Source organism: Notamacropus eugenii, chromosome 5, assembly GCF_028372415.1.
Source record: "Notamacropus eugenii isolate mMacEug1 chromosome 5, mMacEug1.pri_v2, whole genome shotgun sequence".
Lineage (NCBI taxonomy): Eukaryota > Metazoa > Chordata > Mammalia > Diprotodontia > Macropodidae > Notamacropus > Notamacropus eugenii.
In genome coordinates, this window is record NC_092876.1 from 111,470,844 (window position 1) to 111,491,060 (window position 20,217).

At 35.7% G+C, this 20,217-nt stretch overlaps 1 protein-coding gene across 4 annotated transcripts in view; it reads left to right on the forward strand.

Moving 5' to 3' along the window:
* Positions 1 to 20,217, forward strand: part of NOX4 (NADPH oxidase 4) — a 234,822-nt gene that overhangs the window by 37,648 nt on the left and 176,957 nt on the right. For 2 of the 4 annotated variants that reach the window (XM_072610604.1, XM_072610603.1), the window contains 5 exons: positions 3,014 to 3,124; positions 5,258 to 5,342; positions 7,118 to 7,215; positions 8,893 to 8,920; positions 15,944 to 16,016. In XM_072610604.1, the coding sequence (XP_072466705.1) occupies positions 3,014 to 3,124; positions 5,258 to 5,342; positions 7,118 to 7,215; positions 8,893 to 8,920; positions 15,944 to 16,016 (395 nt within the window). The remainder of the gene's footprint in view (positions 1 to 3,013; positions 3,125 to 5,257; positions 5,343 to 7,117; positions 7,216 to 8,892; positions 8,921 to 15,943; positions 16,017 to 20,217) is intronic. The other 2 variants (XM_072610602.1, XM_072610601.1) reach the window with 2 other exon arrangements.

The following is a 20,217-nucleotide window of genomic DNA, read 5'->3' on the forward strand; positions in this document are numbered from 1 at the left end:
ACAGAACTTGGAACCCGAGTTGGAATCCTGGAATCCTGACCGTTCCACTTACTAGCCGTATGATGATTGTGGACAAAAGTGATAATGATGATTCCCATTTAAGGTTTGCAAAATACCTTGCTTAGAATAGTCCTGTGAAGTCAGTGATAGGGATTTTTAGATGAAGATTTTATTATCTCTATTATATAGGTGAGAAAACTAAGACCCTGAGAAATTAATTGTGACTTTTTCCCTTCATCATAAAGCTACTCACTGCTAGAGGTGGAGGTCTAACACCTCTCCTGACTTGAAGTCCAGGGTCTATCCATTGTACAAATCCTCAGTCTGTTACTTTTCATCTCTGTAGCCTTAAATAAAGTTCTATTTCAGGAGTCACTTAATACCTCCAAGTTCTTACAGGACAATAATGAGGAAAATGAGAGCCAGAAGGTCTAGTTTCATGACATGGGTCTACCACTAATTTCCTTTGTGATCTTATACAGTCACATAATCTCTGTGGCCTCAATTTGTTTATCTGTGAAATGGGGTATCCCATTTAGTCAGTTATTCCTAGGTGAAGTTCACTCTCTGGTTTTATTACTTCTATACTGCTGAAGGTTTTTAAGGGAAAATCTTAAGATGGTTTTTAATCAATAAATGTCAGCAAATACATTGGGAGGGCTTTAGGGGAAAGAATCAGTTTTATTTCAACATGTTGAGTTTGAAATAGTTGTGGTACATTTAGTTGGAAATATTCCAGAGACATTTCTTGAAACATGCTTAGAGTTCAAGATGGATAGTAGAGATTGACATATTGTTATATATACAAAAAATGATAGTTGCGTCTCTAGGAATTGATAAGAAAGTGGGTAGAGAGAAGAGGGCCCAGGCTAAGATTGTGGAGCATAATCATCCTGAGGGAAGTAGGACATGGGTGATTATTTAGCAGAGGGATCTGGAACCAAATGTGTAGAACCAAACAATCAGTGCTATGGGGAAGAAGAGGAAAACAGCAGCTGAGAGACTATATAGGAAGAGGAAGTGATCAACAAGGTCACATTCTCCAGTGAGGTCAAGAAGGTTGAGAAATGAGAAAAAGCAATCTGATTTTTCAGCTAAGAGATTATTAGCGATCATGGAGATAGCATTTTCAGCTAAGTAATGAGGCCACAAGCTAGATTAAAAGGGGTTGAAAAGTTAATGAAGGTGAGGAAATTGATGCAAGGATTGTAGATAGCTTATTGTAGATTATAGATAGCTAAGAATGAATAAATATAAAGTTTGGCTATGGAAGGGTAGCACAGAGATAGAACCATTGATTGAAAGGATGGTAGGATCAAGTGAAGTTTTTTTTTTATGAACTAGGGATATCTGAACATATTTTTAATATTTTACAAGCACATGTAAAAAACAATTTTTTCCACATTCTTTTAAAATAGATTTAAGTTCCAAATTCTATCTGAGCATATCTTTAAGCAATAAGGAAGGATCAAATGAGTAAAGAAAAAATAAAAATTAGATAGAGGTAAGTTCACCTTCAAAAGTTCCTGGAAGTGGTATTGATCTCCAAAGTAGAATGGTTGACATTTGCAAAGATGAACCATTTTTTTCCTTTAAGATTGAAACAAAGAAGGAGGGATGATGTGGAGGTACCTTAAAGTTTAAAAGTGGGAAGTTTGTGTTGGATGTCTTCATTTCTTTTTTCCAGTGAAGATCTTCTCAAGATCTTGTGGTTAAAGGTAATGAAGGAGTAAGTGGCATCGTTGGCTTGAGGAGAAAAGAAAAGTTTTGGAACAGTTAGGAGATAAAAAAAAAAATCATGGAATTCCTTTAAAGCCCAACTTGAATACCACCTTCTCTATGGAGTAATGTCCTTACCCTTTGGATCTTACATAGTGCTTTACTCTTTCTCTTTTTAATGTAAATGCTATGTAATGCTGGTTGATATGATTTCTTTTATTTGTGTCTCATTCCCTTGCAGTTCCCTAGAATTGTAACTGTATTCCTTTGATTGTAAGGTTCATGAAGACAGGCATCACATGTTATCTACAGTTTGTATTTTCAGTAGGACCTAGTACACTGATCTTAACAAATTAGATTCTTGATATTTGTTGAATGGAATTGTCCAGGTTAGATGTGATTGAAGCCTGAACTAGGATGGCTATAGTGAAAGTAGACAGGACAGGATAATTGGAATTAATAGGATTTGGCAGTTGATTAAATTTGGGGGTATGGGTAGAGGGGGAAAATAAAAGATAAGCCATTTTATTCCCTGTATTACTGGGAGAATGATAGCACTATCAACAGAAATAGGGTATTAGTGAAAAGAGTAGATTCTGGAAAGACCTGATGAGTTTAGTATGAGGAATATTGAGTTTTAGGTTCTGAGGAGATCTCCATGTGAGAATATCAAGCAGACAGAGATCTAGGACGGGAGCTCTGGAAAGAGGGACTTGAAAAGACTTGAAAATCAACTACGTAAAAGTGGTAACTGACAAAATTAGGGGGTGGAGAGAAAACAGGAAATAGGTCCAGAGACAGAATTGTAAAGGGTGGGCAGAATATGAGTAACCTTCACAGAATGGGGGGTGTCAAAGAGGAAGAGAAAAATGATGAGAATTAGGTGTCATGGAACCAAGAGAGTAGAGAGCATTTGTAACAGGAATTTGTAACTTGGAGTCCATGGATACATTTGGGGGGGGGGGGGGGGGCGGTCTGTAAAACAAGAAAGAAATTCCAACTTAAATTTCTTCATCTACCTTTGGTTTCCTGACAGGCAACTGGGGAACATAATGAACCTGACTGGTCCTGGAGTCAGGAAGACCAAAGCTAAAATCCAATCTCAGACACTTTTTAGCTGTGTGACCCTGGGCAAGTCACATTACCTCTCTACCTCGGTTTCCTCAGCTGTGAAATGAGGCCCGTAGTACTGCATATGGAGAAATAGAACACATTTGGGGGTAATGAGTTATTTATGATAGGTGGTTATAATTTGGTTTTTGATTGTATTGTGACTCTTGCCTTATTTGTTCAGCTAGGATTGTGTCTAAGCAGAGCTTCAGCATCAGTTCTCAACTTCAACTGCTGTCTTATTCTTTTACCGATGTGCCGGACATTGTTGGCCTTCCTGCGGGGCTCCCAGAAGGTAGGGGTGGAGCTGTTGTGGAATGCAAATTCCAACTGGAAAAGCAAATGAGACAGTGCCAGCTCTCCAAGGACCTCGTCATCTTTCTATCCACCCCACGTATACGTATAAGACCTTTCTGAGACCTAAGCATCCCTGACCTTTCTGTAACATTCAAAGCTCTTGCCTAGCTTGCCCTTGATGTATCTTATTCTCCAGTTTCTGGGGTTCTGCTCTCTTGATCCTACTCTTATCAGTCTAACTCTCCTGTTTGGTCTCCTTTTGGTTCATCTTTCTACAACTGCCCCACTAAGTGAAGCGAGGGTGTCCTGCAAGACTCTGTCCCCTGCTTTTGTTTCTTTCTTGCCTTATAATCTCTTCCTTGGCAATCTCATCTGTTCATCTGACCTCAACTATTGCTCCTTTGAATGATCCCCAAAACAAAACCTCAAACTTCATCTCTCCACTTTTAGATTTCAGCTTCCTATCTTCATCTGTCTTCCTCTGGGTATTTTCAATTGTACTCACTATCTTACCCTCCTTTCCCAATCTTCTACAAACTTATTCCCAAATTCTCTCATGTTTTTGATTCTGTTGAGAAAACCACCATTTTCTCAATCACCAAGGCTTCAAACTTTAGTTACCTTTGACCCTTCCCTTTCCCTCACTCCTTCCTCCAAAACCTAATTAGTTGCCAACAAGTATTGATCTTACCTCCTAACTCAAACATCTTTTCTTTCTCCTACTTTGCATGGGCAATACCTTAATTAAGGAATGTTATCATAGTTTCCTAAGTAGTTTCCTTTGTTACAATCTCTTTTCTATTCAATAACACTTTTAATGCTTCAAGAATCTGTGATTTTATTTCTGTAAGTATTCCCACCAGCAGAGGCAGATTACAACTTCCTTTAGTGTGTGTGTGTGTGTGTAGAATACTTAACACAGTTGTCAAAATAATTCCTCTGCTTCCCATGTCACCATGCCACTCACCTGCTGAAAAACCTTTATTGGCTCCCTATTACATATGAGTCAATTACAAACTCCTTAACTTATCCCTAAAGAACAATTCCAGTCTGGCTGCAGTCTACTTTCGCAGCCTTATCTCACACTCTTAGTCTTTACATACAGTGTTCTAGCTGAATTGCACTGTTAGCTGTTTCTCTACCTCAGTCCATTCTCTCATTCCTTAGATTATCAGGGGAAATGCTTGTCTTCTCAGTGCAGTTGCTACATTTTTCATGAAGCCTTCCTTGACTGTACTCTCCATCCCTCACACCTCCATCTGATCCTCTCTAATTGATTGGTCCCTCTTCAAATTTTCTTAGGCATATTTACTTTAACTTCTCCTTTACTCATCTCGTTTTACATAGCATCCTATTTACTTGGGTCCATGGTGTATTTTCCTGATTAGAGGGTAAGCTCCTTGAGAGCAGCCACTGTAATTTTTATCCTTATGTATCTACAACACTTACCATAGTGTCTTACCTGTTTTAGAAACTTTAATATTAGATAAATAATTCAATCTATTTATACATACAATAAGGTAACACTTTAAATTCCCAATGATTTGATTCCCATGGGTTGGGGAACGGTTATTTGTCAGTCTGCAATGAGAGAGGGAATTTTCTCAGTAGAGTTCCCTAAACCAGTGAAATCCCATATCCAGGTTGTAAATAAATAAAATAGATAAGTAAATGTTTTCTCCCTTTACTTAAGTTTTTATTTACTGAATTATTTAATTTTAATTATTTAAAGAAAACCATTATTTTGGGATCGCTTTGCCTGATCCACACTGCCTAATACCTCAAATGAATAGAAAATCACAGAAAAACTATCCAGCTTGTTGCATTAAAACTTCCTTTGTATTTTATTTAGCTAGTTACAAACATAAAATTATCCTACGAGTTCTCAAACTTTGTGCTCAGGATTCTCACTCTAGGTGACTACATTTTGGCTCCCAGGTTTCAAAGGAAGAAGGTAAAGAAGGTGAAGATAGATCATGCCCAGTTTGGCTATTCCACATTCTCTGAAAGTTAAACAATATTAAAATAGGAACGGAATGACTTTTCCTTATATGATTAGATATTTCATATACAGTTTACCCTTTTACTGTATTTTAGCAAAATAATTTTCTAATTTTTTTTTTAATTTTAGGTTGCAAGCAGGAGAACAAGAAGACTTTTAGATAAAAGCAGAACTTTCCACATAACCTGTGGTGTTACCATCTGCATCTTTTCGGGTAAGATTTTATAAAGTTGAAGGCTTGTCTAGCAGAACAACCTTAAAAACTTTGCTAGAGTTAGCATTTCCTATGAACAATAACTTTCTTGTGGGAGAGTTTAGTTGTTAACTGTGAATAATGACTTTCTTGTCCAAAAGACTAGACTTCTGTGTATCCTTAGAAAGATCTACAGATAATTACTTTTATTAATGAATGTTATATTATAAGAGACCAATGTTCCCCTTAAAATAGGTCATGTCTGTGTTGGTGAAAGGTAATAGTTTTATTTCAGATTGTTAGTAGAAACAACATTTTAAAAAACTTTAAAAAATGACAGCAGGATATAATGAATAAAAATGTGTTTGAAAATGAAAATATACCATACAGGCTTCTAAACAGCAGGAGCTTTGTAGTTCTGGAATAATGTCATATACAGTTAAATTTGGTAGTGCATTCACATAGCAGTGGTATAGTAGAGTGCTTATCTTACCATAGCACCTCCAACATTGACCTCTCCAATCTTTCCTCATAGCTGGGTGGTATAATGGATAGAGCTCTGGGTTTGAAATCAGGAAGCACTAAGTTCAAATTGTGTCTCAAGTATTTACTAGCTGTGTGACTCTAGGTATTTATAATCCCCCACAGCCTTAATTTCCTCATCTGTATAGAGTAGGAGTATGAATTGATATACTTTTTAAGTATATTTTTTAAAGTCCCTTCCAAATCTAAATGTATGATCCTATGATGAACAGCTTTGCCAATTTGCTGGTGTGAGGATATATTAGAATATAAGCTCCTTGAGGGCAGAAAATGTTTCACTTCTTTTGTTTTGTCCCTAGTACTTAACAGCGCCCATCATATTTGTTTGTTTTTGTTTTGGTTCAGTCATTTTCAGTCATGTCTGACTCTTCTTGAATCCTTTTGGGATTTTTTTGGCAAAGATACTAAAGTGGTTTGACATTTCCTTTTCCAGGTGATTTCACAGATGAGGAAACTGAGGTAAATATAGTTAAGTTAAGTCACACAGCTAGCAAGTGTCTGAGGCTGGACTTGAACTAAGGTTTTTCCAATGCCAGGTCTGGTACTCTATCTACAAAGCCACCTAACTACTTAATAAATATTGCTGATTGACTGATTAGTGTGGGCATTTCTTCTTTAGTGTCTGCCCCTTGGATTGATGATATGGCTTCTTTTTTCGCTATCTTATTCTCTGTTGTGGAACATGTATACTCAATCAGCTATTGTAATATACTACACCTAAGTTGTGAGTATGTAGAAGGAGATGGAGGTTGTGGTGTACAGTGGCATAACATATGAGTTCAAATCTAGTCTCAGATACTTAATAATTATGTGACCCTGAACAAGTCATGTGACCTCTGTCTGCCTTAGTTTCTTCATCTGTAAAATGGGGATTATAGCAACACATACCTCTAAGGGTTGTGGGAATAAATGAGATATTTGTAAAGCATATTACAAAACTTAAAGTGATATCAATGCTGCCCATTAGTGTTGTTATTTTCCAGTCTGCCATGGCATTTATAAGTAAATATAATAGGTATTCATTAGTATGATTTCTCTATCATGGATCCTTTTCTAATACAACTTCATTTCTAACTAAAAAAAATGGCCTAGTTTCATCATTCTTCTAAGTAACTGTGATATTCCATTGCCAGTGCAGCTGTCAAAGCAGGATCCTTTTTTTTTTTTTTTTTTTAACAACTGACTCTTTTTAGTGGAACTTAAATCATCCACAGAAGACTCTTAATAAATCAGGGCCTTGTTGGGTTTTCCAGGAGTCCATGTTGCTGCCCATCTGGTGAATGCTCTGAACTTCTCTGTGAATTACAATGAAGATTTCCTTGAAATAAATGTAGCGAGATATCGAGATGAGGTGGGTGGTCAGTGACTTCATATTTTCCTTTTGACTCTTGTGTGTCATTTAATGAGGTTTGATGGTTTTCTCTGGAAATCAGTAAGTTGCTGCTCTTTTTAAAGCATCTTAAAATGTCCTGTGTTCAGTTAATTTTTTGGAATTCTTTTTTGGTTCGTAAAATATGCATTATTACCATTTCAGTTCCCTTGCATCAGATAATGGAAATTGGAGAATTTGCTTTGTAAACATGTCTGCTAAGGTGCTGACTACCCAGGCTTCACTTCTAATTCCTATCATTCAGCAGCATCAGTGTCTCTACCACAGCTGCCAGATTTCACCAGGTCTCTTAATCGCACTTTCTCTCTAAAAACATCAAGATAATTCAAGTGTTTAGGGTATCTTCATCAGTCATCTCCATGTCTTGCCTTGTTAATTTGGAGCCCTTCTTTCTGTGAACCTTGAATTGCTCAGTCTCATGCTCAATGGAACACTAAATGATATATCTCTCTGTGATACACCCCCACTTCTTTTCCCCAACCCAGGTAGCACAGTATTTTAATTTGGTCCCTGCCTGTCTATACTCTAGCTTTCCTTCATCTCCAAACTTCACCTGTCCAGTGTGATATTTGATCAGAACCTTACTGACTGCTGTTGATGGCAGGTGATAATTGTGTATTATTGTTCCTTGGGTATTGTGCCTTCTTTCTATCTTAGACTATAAATATTTTAAGGTCAGCTTTGTACCTTCATCATCTCCTAGCACAGTAGCATGCCTGTAGTATGCTCTTAATATGTGATGATTAAATGAAAGAATGCTAATGGACTAATCATATCAATTATTTTCTTTCTAAAGTCTTAGACATTCCAGATGTTTTAACCCTTAAGGAGCAATCCTAAACTGAAGTCACTTTTTTTCATAATGTAGTTTATACATTTAATTTACTATAATTTTAAAAAGGCCTGATTTAGTGAATACCTCAAATCACTAAATGGTGAGCTAGTAGGGGAGATTTTTGGATGATGGGGGCTTATGTTACCCCAAGTCAGAAGTTGTTTGCTCTGCCTTGTTCTGTTTTCATGTGAGAAGGATAAGTCAAACATAAGGAAAAATGATAATATTAATAGTAGTAATCAATATGAATTAGTATTAACTATTAATAGTAATTAATAGGAGTTAATAGTAGGGATAAGAATATAGTGCAGTTGTATCATACCTTTCAGGGTACGAAGAACTTTCATATCCCCTGCCCTATCTTATTCTTACAATAACAGACACCTGTCCTGAAGCCAGCAGGTCACATATTGTCATATCCATTTTTACAGAAGAGAAAATTGAGTCACAAAGGTTAAATGACATGACCATGGTTATGTTACTAAATGTTGGAGGCAGACGGGAATCCTGTCTTCTGACTTCTAGTCCAGTGCACTTTCAGATAGATGGATATTTGATATTTTTGAAGCTATATCCTTGAGGTCATGTCTGAAGGAAAGGATATATCCTATGACCTTCTAGAGGCCCTTCCAATATATGAAGTCCTTTAGAAACAGCTGAGTGCTTTTATAAATACCCTTTTGAAAGGGAAGTGTCATATTTGCCCAACATATGCTTGTGCCCTCTAAGTCCTTTGCAAAATTATGCCTGATTCATCTTTTTTCTTTTATTTTGTTTCAATAATTTGTCTTTGTTTTATTCAGGACCCCAGGAAACTTCTCTTTACCACTGGTAAGTTGCTATCAACTGCTTTCTCTGAAGATTCTGGGAAGCCTTGCAAAGTTCTCACCATCATAGGAGATTCCTCAGTAGAGATATTAAGACAATACTGTATTTTTCAGAATCAGTGTTGCATATTGGACTACAAAATTAATATTTAGGATATGTGGTATTTTTCTTTTTGAATCAGAACTTTATGAAGAAAAGTTACAAGAAGAAAAATTATATCATGATACCTTTCCTTGCTGGTTCATTCTCTCATTGTCCATCCCTTTGTCCAATACATACACAATTAGGTTTTAATATTGTGTATTTAAAATTTCTTACATGTAAAATATAACTAAATTTCTTTTTTTTTTTTGCTTTATATGAATTGGATTTACTTACCACTCAGTCAATTAATACACATTTGTGAATTGCCTGCTCTGTGACAGACACTGTGCTGGGTACTGGAGTTACAAAGGCAAGATATGAAATGTCTCTGTTTTCAAGGACCTTATATTCAAGACAACATATACATATACAAGTATATTCTGAGGAAGTACACGATAAATGTGAAGCAGTTAGGCAGAGGGGGCATTAGAAATTGTGGGATCAGCAAAGAACTTCACGCAGAAGAGTATACTTGAACTCTGTTTATAAATTAAAATTATATTCATTTGGGGCAGCTAGGTGGTACAGTGAGTAGAGCATTGGGAATCGAGTGAAAAAGACCTGAGTTCTAAAGCAGCCTGAGACACTTACTGGCTGTGTGACCCTGGGCAAGTCACTTAAACTTTTTCCTTAGTTTTCTCAATTATGAAGTGGTAATAATAATAATATTTACCTCCTAAGTTGGTGGGGGAATCAATGAGACAATAATTGTAAAATGCTTAGCACAGTATCTGGCACATAGTAGGTAGGTGCTATATAAATGTTAGTTATTACTATTTTTAATTTTTTCCTATAAATTTATTTATATATTTTTTAACCTCATGATTTCATAGCTTCGGGGTTCTTCTAGGGAGGAACTCTGCCCATGCAGAGCAGCATCTGATTTGCAACTTAGAGAGTCTTTGAAAATTGCCCGTGGGACCTGAGAAGTTTAGTGACCTGTCCAGGATCAAACAAATATTATGTGTCAGATGCAGGGCTTGAACCCAAATTTTCCAGTCTCCAACTATATACTGTTGGAAGTTGAGTGGAAAAGTAGGTGTATGTTGGATTCTTTTAAAGAAGATTTAGTTTCTGTAATTCAGAAAAGATACCATGATAAGGAAATTTCATCTCTAAGAGAAGTTCCTGGCTTGCATTACCTGAGACCAGGTATTTTATAGTTAATAACTGAACATATAGTAAACCATCTCTGCAAGGTTTTGGACTTTCAATTTTAGAGTCCTTCTATCACTTGGACTGCTGTTCCTTCAGGGAGTTGAGGTAGGGAGTTCTTCCTCCTTCCTTTGTGTCTGGAAAACAAGTTCCTTCTGTTGAGGTCAACTCTGGTGGCTTTTCTGTTTTCAGTCTTCAGTGTCAGAGACAAGATGACACTATCCCTCCTCTGCCTTCACCCACAAAAGAACTTTCTTCAGCAATCTAATTATTTTTACTGTGAGATATAAAAGAGAGTTACATATACTTGGCAAATATGTTTGTAACTTTCAAAAAGAATGCCTATTGCAGTCCAAGTGATAGAAGGATTCCTTTTATGCATGGAGATATTTCACATGTTTTTCTTTTCAAATGAATCGTGCTAATTGCATGAAGTCCTGGACTATTTCAGTCTCTTAACCTCAAAGCTATTCTTGGACAACCTGAATTTATATATATGAATGATACATTTTAATACTTTTCCATGTAGTCATCTATTTTGTATATTTTAATGAAAAGCATAGGAACTGGCTTGCTTCTTCCCGGAGGCAACAGGGATGACTTGTAGGCCCCTTCTGCTCCTCTTTATTCATTGTAATGTCATCTTTAATTCACACTCTTTTCTAGACAAATCAATATATGAGGGAGATTTAATTTCTAAGGAGAAATTGTCTTTTTTCTTTACTAAAATTTGGTTGATATTTTGTTTTTACATCGCCTTTATATTTTCTTGCTCCCCATACCTGAGAGGTGGGGGGGTGGGGTGTTTAGGAATGGAAGGAAGAAAATAGAAGAAAGTGAAAGAAAGGAAAAAAGAAAAGAATGTCAAACTAACCACCACATTAGTGGAGTCTGGCAGTACATATAGAGTTCAATACTCATTATTTATAATGGAGAACACCCTCATTACTGTGTCTATGCCTATGAACATAATCAGTGCCTTCAGTATTAGGTTTACAATTTTTTTTATGTTCAAAAACAAAATGCCTTGGACATAAGTTTAAATTCTTCTTACATAACGATTACCAAATACTTTTGTCAGGGTCTTCAAAACCATATGGTAATACCATATGAAATGAGAATACTCTGTCTTCCTAGGCAGTTATCTTCAGGGATGCAATGAGAAGTTGTATGACAGTCCCCCATGCCCTTTACCCCAATGATATTTCAGCTACTATAGGTTCATTGGGGTCAATAAGGAGCCACTTAGAATTTCAAATAACTGGAAGGTTGGGATATTATTTTAGTCACTGATATTCTAGTAAAGATTAATACAATCAAATAGCTTTTATCTTCAAGCATGGAAGGTAGTTACCCCTCTATGGCCATAGGGGTTTCTTTAGGGTAGGGTGAAGAAGTAGTGCATTGGTAGATGAGACATTTTTAGGGGAAGGCAGGCTTGGGTGGATAGCCAAGTAAGGGGTTTGTTCCAGAGTGAGGGGGATAGCACAAATGCATTAGGCACCTGTGGTCAGAGAAGGAGGTACAAAAATGAATTTTGCCCATTTTTCTGAATAGACATACTGTGAGGTGGTTATGAAAGGTTGTGATTTACTTGCTTCTAATTGGCTTGATCTTTGCCAAATGCCATCCTCACTTATAATCACCTAAGGTCTCTGGTGACATATCCAGAATTCAGATGCCGCTACTTTAATATTGTGATACTTTAATTGCTTTGAGTGTTTTGTCAATGAGTTGCAATGAGAGTTAAAGATCTTTCTTTCCCACATACTCACGTACACACACTCCTCCCCCATTAATAGGCCTCAGATGGAACTCATTAAGGGAAGTTTGATTAGGGGAAGCTTGTTTTGTGGGAAGGCCCACACCTCTTGTTAATTACTAATGAGGCATTCAGTCACAAGAGTCATGATGCCCTCTGGCTCTGAAAAATATCTATACACTCTGAGGTGAGGTTTTACTTTGGGGCTTACTCTTTGGAAGAAGGTTCACGTGCTGGGTGAGACTCTGGGCAGCCACTAAGGAGCCCCCTTGCTTTGAAAACCCAGATATTCTCTCTGGTAACTATGTATGTATGTAATGATCAGACAGTTGGATCTGTCTATTGATCTGTGATGTATGTACTGCTTATGGTCAGACAGAAGCTCTATCTGTTGGTCTTTATTTCTCTGCTTTTATTTTCTCTGTTGGTATATGTGATTAAAGAAGATTGTTGATCCCTCAAGAGTTGTTTTCTTTTCAGAAAAGCAGATCAAAGAACCTGTGCTAGCAGACCATCCTGGCTATGCTAGGGTGCTTGCTGTTACATGAGCCCATCTAGAGATGGGGATATGCTGAATTTAGTAAAGAGAAAGAGGACCAGATTTATCGTGACGGGAATTGAGTTTGAGCTGTGGTTCTTCCTCTTACTATCTATGAGATATTGGCAAGCAATTTAACCTCTCTGGGCCTTTTCTCATCTGCCAAAAGAAGGGATTGGGCTAAATGACCTCTAGAGACTACTTCCTACTTATAATCTATGATTCAGTGGTGTTCTTTGCAGAGGTAAGCAGTCAGTGAAGCAACAGACATTTATTAAATACTTATTATGTGGAAAACATTTATTAAATGCTGGGGATTAAAAATGCAAACCACAAAACCCAATCCTTGCCCACACTAATTTTACATTCTAAAGGGGGAAGACAATACATATAAAAAGGAACCGAAAAGCAAGGGGGCTGAGGGGATGGAGAAGGTGGTCACTTTGGGAAATGATGGAGAAGTTCAGAGTCAGAAGGACAGCTGGGAGGGGAATAAAAGATGGGCAGCTTAGGCCCATTGCCAAAATGAAGGACTCAGAAGGAGTTCAGAAATGGGAGGAGGGGACTAGGATGGTGGAATAACCCTCCAGGGTTAGAAGACCCCAGGCATTGAGGAAACTGAGTCATGGTAGTGAAGGACATGGCTACTGTGTAATAATAATGATAGTTAATAATAACACCATCATGACAGATGGCATTTATATATCCCTTTAAGGTTTGCAAAGCATTTTACAAATATTGTCACATTTTGTTCTCACAAAAATCTTGGGAAGTAGGTACTATTGTGAATCCCATTTTATGAATGAGGAAATTGAGACAGATTAAGTAAAACTTGTGGAGGGTTACATAGCTAATACATAATTATAGATTTGAACTGAATCTTTCCTGATTCTGGGTCCAGAACAAGTAAAATGAGGGAATACTTCTGTTGATATCAATGTGTTTTACATAAGGGCCTAGGGTTTCTAACTTGGAACATTTAGGCATCCATGATGCTTGGGTTTTATAGAAAAAAATGAATTGTTAATCAGTAAGTATTTATTAAGTTCCTACTGTGTGCCAACACAGCTGGGTACTAGAAGTAAAAATATGAAAGTCAGACAGGTCATGCCCACAAAGAGTTCATTTTCTACTGGGAGAAGTAAAATAACCAGAGACTGATGTTACAGAGTTAGTGATGTTTATAACTAGCATTAATGAGATACACCTGATGTAGAAGTCCTCTGAGCCTTATTCTAGTTTGAAGGTGACCGTATGTTCTAGATTGTTGTGCTAGTGAAGCTGAGATTTTGTAGAGCAAGTCCTTATCAGGCTGCTAAGTCTTCAGTTAGAGGACTAGGAAGATAATTTTAATCTGCTAGCCAAGAACCAGTCCATTAAATTCAGAGATCATCATTTCTTTGAATCAGATGATGTTTTTAGAACACAGAAGTTCATGAAAATAGTCTAAGGAATGGAAGAGATTATATCTCTGTTGTCATGAGAATATCTACATCTATTAAGCAACAAATTGTTTTTATAAATATTGTAGCAATGAGCTACAAAAGCTATTTTATGAGAGTGTTTTTTTAAAATTATATTTGTCTTTTGTTTTTATATCACATTCATTTCTGAATATATTCTCTCCTCTACCAGTCCAGCCATATCTTGTAAGAAGGAATAAGAAAGAATTAAAAATAGTTTAGCAGAAGCAGCCAATACATTGACCATGTGTGATTGGAAGCATATACAGTATTCCACATCAGTAATCCCCCAGTTCTACAATGAAGGGAGTTGGGGTATTTTTTTTTTTCAGTTTTACTCTGGAATTAAGTTTTGTCTCTCTCTCTCTCTTTCTCTCTCTCTCTTTCTCTCTCTCTCTCTCTCTCTCTCTCTCTCTCTCTCTCTCTCTCTCTCTCTCTCTCTCTCTCCCTTGTATAATATATATTCACATACACGTACATACATGTATATTATCTTATGGTTCTTTCTTACTTCTACAATAATTCATGTATTTCCATGTTTCTTTGAATTCTTGGTATTTGCTTTTTTTTAATACAGTGCAAGATTATTCTCTTCATTCATTTATCAGACTTTTTTAGCTCATCTTCCATTGATATATTCTTACTTTATTCCTCATTCTTTGCTACCACATAAGGTGCTGTTTGGGTATTTTGGTACATATGCTAACTTTCTGTTTTTGACTACTTTGAATATTTGCCCAGTGAAATCTCTGGATCAAAGGTATAGACATTTTAGTGATTGAGGGCTTTTTAATAAAAGTATATCAGAGGCAGCATGGTATATATTTCACTTCAGCTTATTGAGTAATATACACTTATTGGGTGAGTGTGGGCAAGTCAATTATACTCTCAATGCTTTTGGCCAGTGAGATCAAATTCAAATAGAAACAGGTCCCTGTTACCATATTGATTTGGAAAACCACATTGCATTGCATTGTTTACATTACATTACAATTTTTTTTTATTCTGTTAAGCATTTCACAATTACATTTTGATCTGATTGAGAGAAATTTTGCCAACAAACAACTCTTTAAGACTATAAGTTGCACAGAGTAACTTAGGTAATGGATGTTTCTACAATCAGAGTTTCCTATAAAAATAAAATTGCAAGTCCAGTCCTTGTCTGCTAGACTTAATATGTCAGCCATTTTGATTTTGTCCACCATTCCATCGAAGCTGCAATTAACGTGGTCTCATTGATTATTTCTCTTACTGATTTTGAAAAGCAAAGTTAGTTTGTACATTTCTTTTTATATTGAGCAGGTTTTGGTACACATGCAATAATTTCTCTCATCAGGCAGTCAGAAGGCATAATTTCAGCATGTTTCTCATTTCAAAACAAAATGGGTCTGCCAATGGCCTTAGCAACAGCTGGCATTGTAATCTCTGTTTGAAAATATCTATTTTCCCATCCAGTTTTTTTTTTTAAATGGTTCTGTTTTAAAAAGCATTGAGTTTTGTATTTCAGGTACTACAGCCAAAAAGCATTAGAAAAAAAATTAAGGTTCTTTGGTAAGCAGCTAGTTCAGGGAAAATTTAAAAGCTGGAAAAAACCAAACCAAACCAACAAGGCCATTAGATGCTAAAGTTCTTCTCTGACGTTCTCTGGTCTCAGGCTGTGATATGCCTTTTGGGAGAGGTAACAACAATTCATATGTATTCACCAGGCCATGTGAACCACTATGAAAAATACAAGCACTCATGGTGGGGAGGGAGGAAATGGGTTTTGCATGAATGTCTACAAAACGATAATTAATAAAATGACCAGTTAAAAGGGAAAAGTACATAGAGCTGCTTGGCTTTTGATTTGTATTTCCAACAGAGAGTAAAGTACTTTCAATTTCTAGGTAATAACTCTTTATGCTTTTTCTCAGAACAATTTAAATGCTTGCACATCTATTTATCTATTTACGTATTTATTTTAGTTCCTGGATTGACAGGGGTCTGCATGGTGCTGGTGTTGTTCCTCATGATTACAGCTTCTACATATGCCATTCGGTAAGATGCAGTCCTATTATTTTCTTTTTTTCAATTTAGGTGTTTTTTTTGCCCTTTAGATTTTCTTTTATGCTTGTTATAATCAGTAAAACTTTCTCTAAGTAGAATGAAAGGATGATTGATAAAGCATTTATTAAGCAATGTGAATGAATGATTTTTTTATGAAAGCATTCATTAAGCACGTATTATGTACAAAGCACTAAGCTAAACTCTTGGGATACAAACAAAAAACCAAATAGTCTCTGTTTTCAAGGAGCTCACATTCTAACAAATAGAGACAAATACATTCTTTTCTTAAATTATCTGATGAATTTTAAGCAGAATTACATGATTCTGTTTTTATCTTGGTTTAGAAGTTTGAAAATGAGTTCCATTTTTCCTGGCATAGTAAGCATAATATATTGAATTTTTTGTTTTGGGGATGGGGTGCTAATGAAGACTTCCATTGAGCCTTAGAATTCTGAACATTGATTTCTTTTTCAGAAGCTTTTTGGGCCTCATTTTTCATACTTGAAAAATGAAATTACTGGATCAGATTATTTTAAAGGCCTACTACAACCCTAACTTATTTTCCTGCAACAATTTCTATAATAGGCATTAGAGATTGAGTTGACTAGATGTTGATCCTAGGAAGGGACCAGAGGTGCTTTTTTTTCTTTTAAACAAAACAAATGACAAACCTTAAATACCTAATATGAGCTTGGTTTGCTATGTTATTCATTTGTTTATTTGTCCTGTAGTTATGACACAGGAAAACAATATTAATTGAAGGCTTGGGTAGTAAAAATGTATCCTGTGCTTGAGGGGAAAAAAAAGCTTTTCTGATAACAGATGATGAGTTAAGTAAAGAAAGCATTATCATTTTTCCCCATTCTGGATTTAAGAACATTGAAGCCCAGGCATCTGAAGGGATATGAAATTGCTAATAAATGGCAGAAGGGGGACAAGAAGTTGGATTGCTGAATACCCAGGCCAGTGCTTTACAGCAATGCTGTATAAAACCAGAGGTTTCCTTAAGGAGGAAATAGCCTTCATCTAAAAGAGCTACCAGATTAGGGTTATTATATTAGCTAAGATATTTAGGCAATTTGAAATTTCTATTTTATCAACAATTACCTTAATGAGATTTCCTCTAATTGAGCCATTTTTTTCTCAGTGCAAGTTTCCTAAATTTCTAATCAATTTTATTTAGAAATATGTCATTTCTTTCTGAATACTGAAGACTTCCCTTTCATTTGTGCTAAGTTCATTTAAAAAATAATTTTTAACTTAAATACAAAATGAGAAAAGAAAAAAAGAACATTTCCATGTATGCAGCAGAACATTCAATATAAAATAATAAATTTCTGTTTCAAGAAAACCTATGTAATATATACTATACATTGCTTTCAAACCTGTCCAACTTTTTTGTTTCCTTCCAGGTTTTCTTTTGTTCTGTGCTGTGCACTTTTTATTTATCTACCTGTTCATATCTATTGATCATTTCTCAATTGGGTTATGACTCATATTCTTATAAGTTTGACAAAGTTCTTTATATATATATATATGTGAGAAATGAGACCTTTATCTGAGAGATTGTCTCTGGAAGTTTTCCCCCAGTTTTCTGCTTTCCTTCTAATCTTGGCTACATTAGTTTTATTTATACAAGAACTTTTAAATTTACAATAATTGAAATTATTCATTTTGCACCTCAACGATACTCTCCATCTCTTATTTCTTCATATGTTGCTCATGTTATCCGTTAGTCTGATAGGTAATATGCTCCATGTTCTCCTAATTTTCTTGTGATATTTCTCTTTTTATTTTGATCATGTAACAATTTTGACCTTATCTTGGTACATAGTTTAATGTATTAGTCTGTGCCCAATTCTTGCCAAACTGCTTTCTAGCTTTTCTAGTAATTGCTTTTTTTTTTTTTTTTTTTACAAAATTACAAATTCTTATCTCAATAAAGCAAATCTTTACATGAATCAAACACAAAGTTACTATAGTCCCTTGTTGAATAAATAGATTAATTAGGTAAAATGGTCATTTATATTATATTGGCTTTGTTTACCCATGAACAATGAATATTTCTCCAATTATTTAAATCTGAATTTATTTGTATAGAGTGTTTTATATTTATGTTCATGTGGTTCCTTTGTCTATTTTGGCAGGTATATTTTCAGGTATCTTAGACTGTCTAGTTTTTTTTAATATTCTAAAACAATATCTAATAATATTTGTAACATCTGGTATAGTTCCCCTGTTTTCTCTTTTAATTAAATCTATTTTAACTTTGACTTTGTCTGAGATCATGATTACTACCTGTAGCAGCAGGCACCCTGACACATCCAGGATGACCTGCTAGCACAGGTTCTTAGATTTGCTTTACTAAAAGGAAAGCAATTTTTGAAGGGTCAACAATCTTCTTTAATCGCATATACCAACAGAGAAAATACAAACAGAGAAATAAAGACGAACAGGCAGGGCTTCCAACTGTCTGACCATAAGCAATACATACATCACAGATCGATAGACAGATCCAACTGTCTGACCATTACATGCATACATAGTTACCAGAGAGAGAAGCACCAACATCTGGGTTTTCAAAGCCTGGGGATCCCATCTGGTACATGAACCTTCTTCCAAGCTCGCAAAGCAAAACCTTGTCTCCACTTCTGCATACATTTTTCAGAGCCAGAGGGCATCACAACCCTTGTGACTCAGTGCCTCATTAGCAATTAACAAAAGGTGTGGGCCTTCCTACAAAACAAGCCTCCCCTAATCAAGCTCCATCTGAGGCTTATTAATGGGCAGGGAAGATTTTTACATTATACTACCCCTGCTTTTTTACATATTAAATTTTACTGTAGCTTTTTACTATAACTGTGTGTATCTCTCATTTTTATTGTGTTTCCTGAAAGCATCATATTGCTGAATTCAGATTTGTAATCCATTTTGCTATCCATTTCCAGTTTATGGGCAAATTCATCTCATTCATGTTCAAATCTATAATTACTTGTTGCATTTTCCCCTCCATCCTATTTTCTTCACTATACTTCTCATTCTATTTACTCTGTCCGTCCTCACTTATCTAATTTACTTCTACCTGCTACCTTGTCCTCCCACTCCTTAATTTACCCATCCCTCTAAGAGTCCCTTTCTTATCCTCTCTCCCCATTTTCCTCCACCTTAATCTATCTTTCTCAGAGTTTCTCCTTTATTCCTTTTCCTTTTTAATTGTTAATCATATGCCCTTCTAAAAGTCCTTCCCTTATCCTATCCCTTCCCTCTCTTATTTCTTTCTAAATTTAGAAGACTTTTATATCCTTCTAGATATATATGTTGCTCCCTCTTTAACCCATTTCAGAAGAGAGTAAAGTTCCAGCACCACCAGCCCTCCACCCTGACTTGCTTCTTCTATATCAATTCTTCTTCATTTATATGAGATAGTTACTCCTTTTTATCTTTCCCTATGCAGTTTCATATTTTAGAATCACTCTATCATACACAGCTCAGCCCAAGCCTTTCTTCCAAACTACCCATATATTAATGACAGTCATAAGAGTACTGATAACATTTTCACACGTAAGAAGTAAACAGTTTGACTTTATTGAGTCCCTTGTAATTGGTCTTTAATGTTTGCCTTGTATTTCTCCTGCCATTTCTTATATGTCACATTTTCCATTAAGTTCTGCTGTTTTTATCACAAATACTTGGAAGTCTTTCATTTTGTTAAATATCCATTTTTTTTCCATTCCGGATTATACTTAACTTTGCTGGGTAAATTGTCCTTGGTTGTAATCCCAGCTCTTTTGCTTTATGAAATATAGTGTTCCTTCAGTATAGAAGCTGCTAGATCTTGTGTAAACCTAATTGTAGTTCTATGATATTTAAATTCATGTTTTCTCGTTGTGTGCAATATTTTCTCCTTAACCTGGGAACTTTGAAACTTGGCTATAGCATTTCTTTAGGTTTTCCTCCTGGAAACTCTTTTAGGTGAATAAGTGGATTTTTTCTATTTCTGCTTTATCTTCTTGTTCTAGAACTTTAGGGCAGCTTTCCTTAATATTGTATCAAGATTATTTTTCTGATCATAACTTTCAGATATTCCAACAATTCTTATATTGTCTCTCCTTAATTTGTTTTCCAAATCAGTTGTTTTTCTGATGAGATGTTTCACATTCTCCTCTTTTTTTGTCATTCTTTTGGTTTTGTT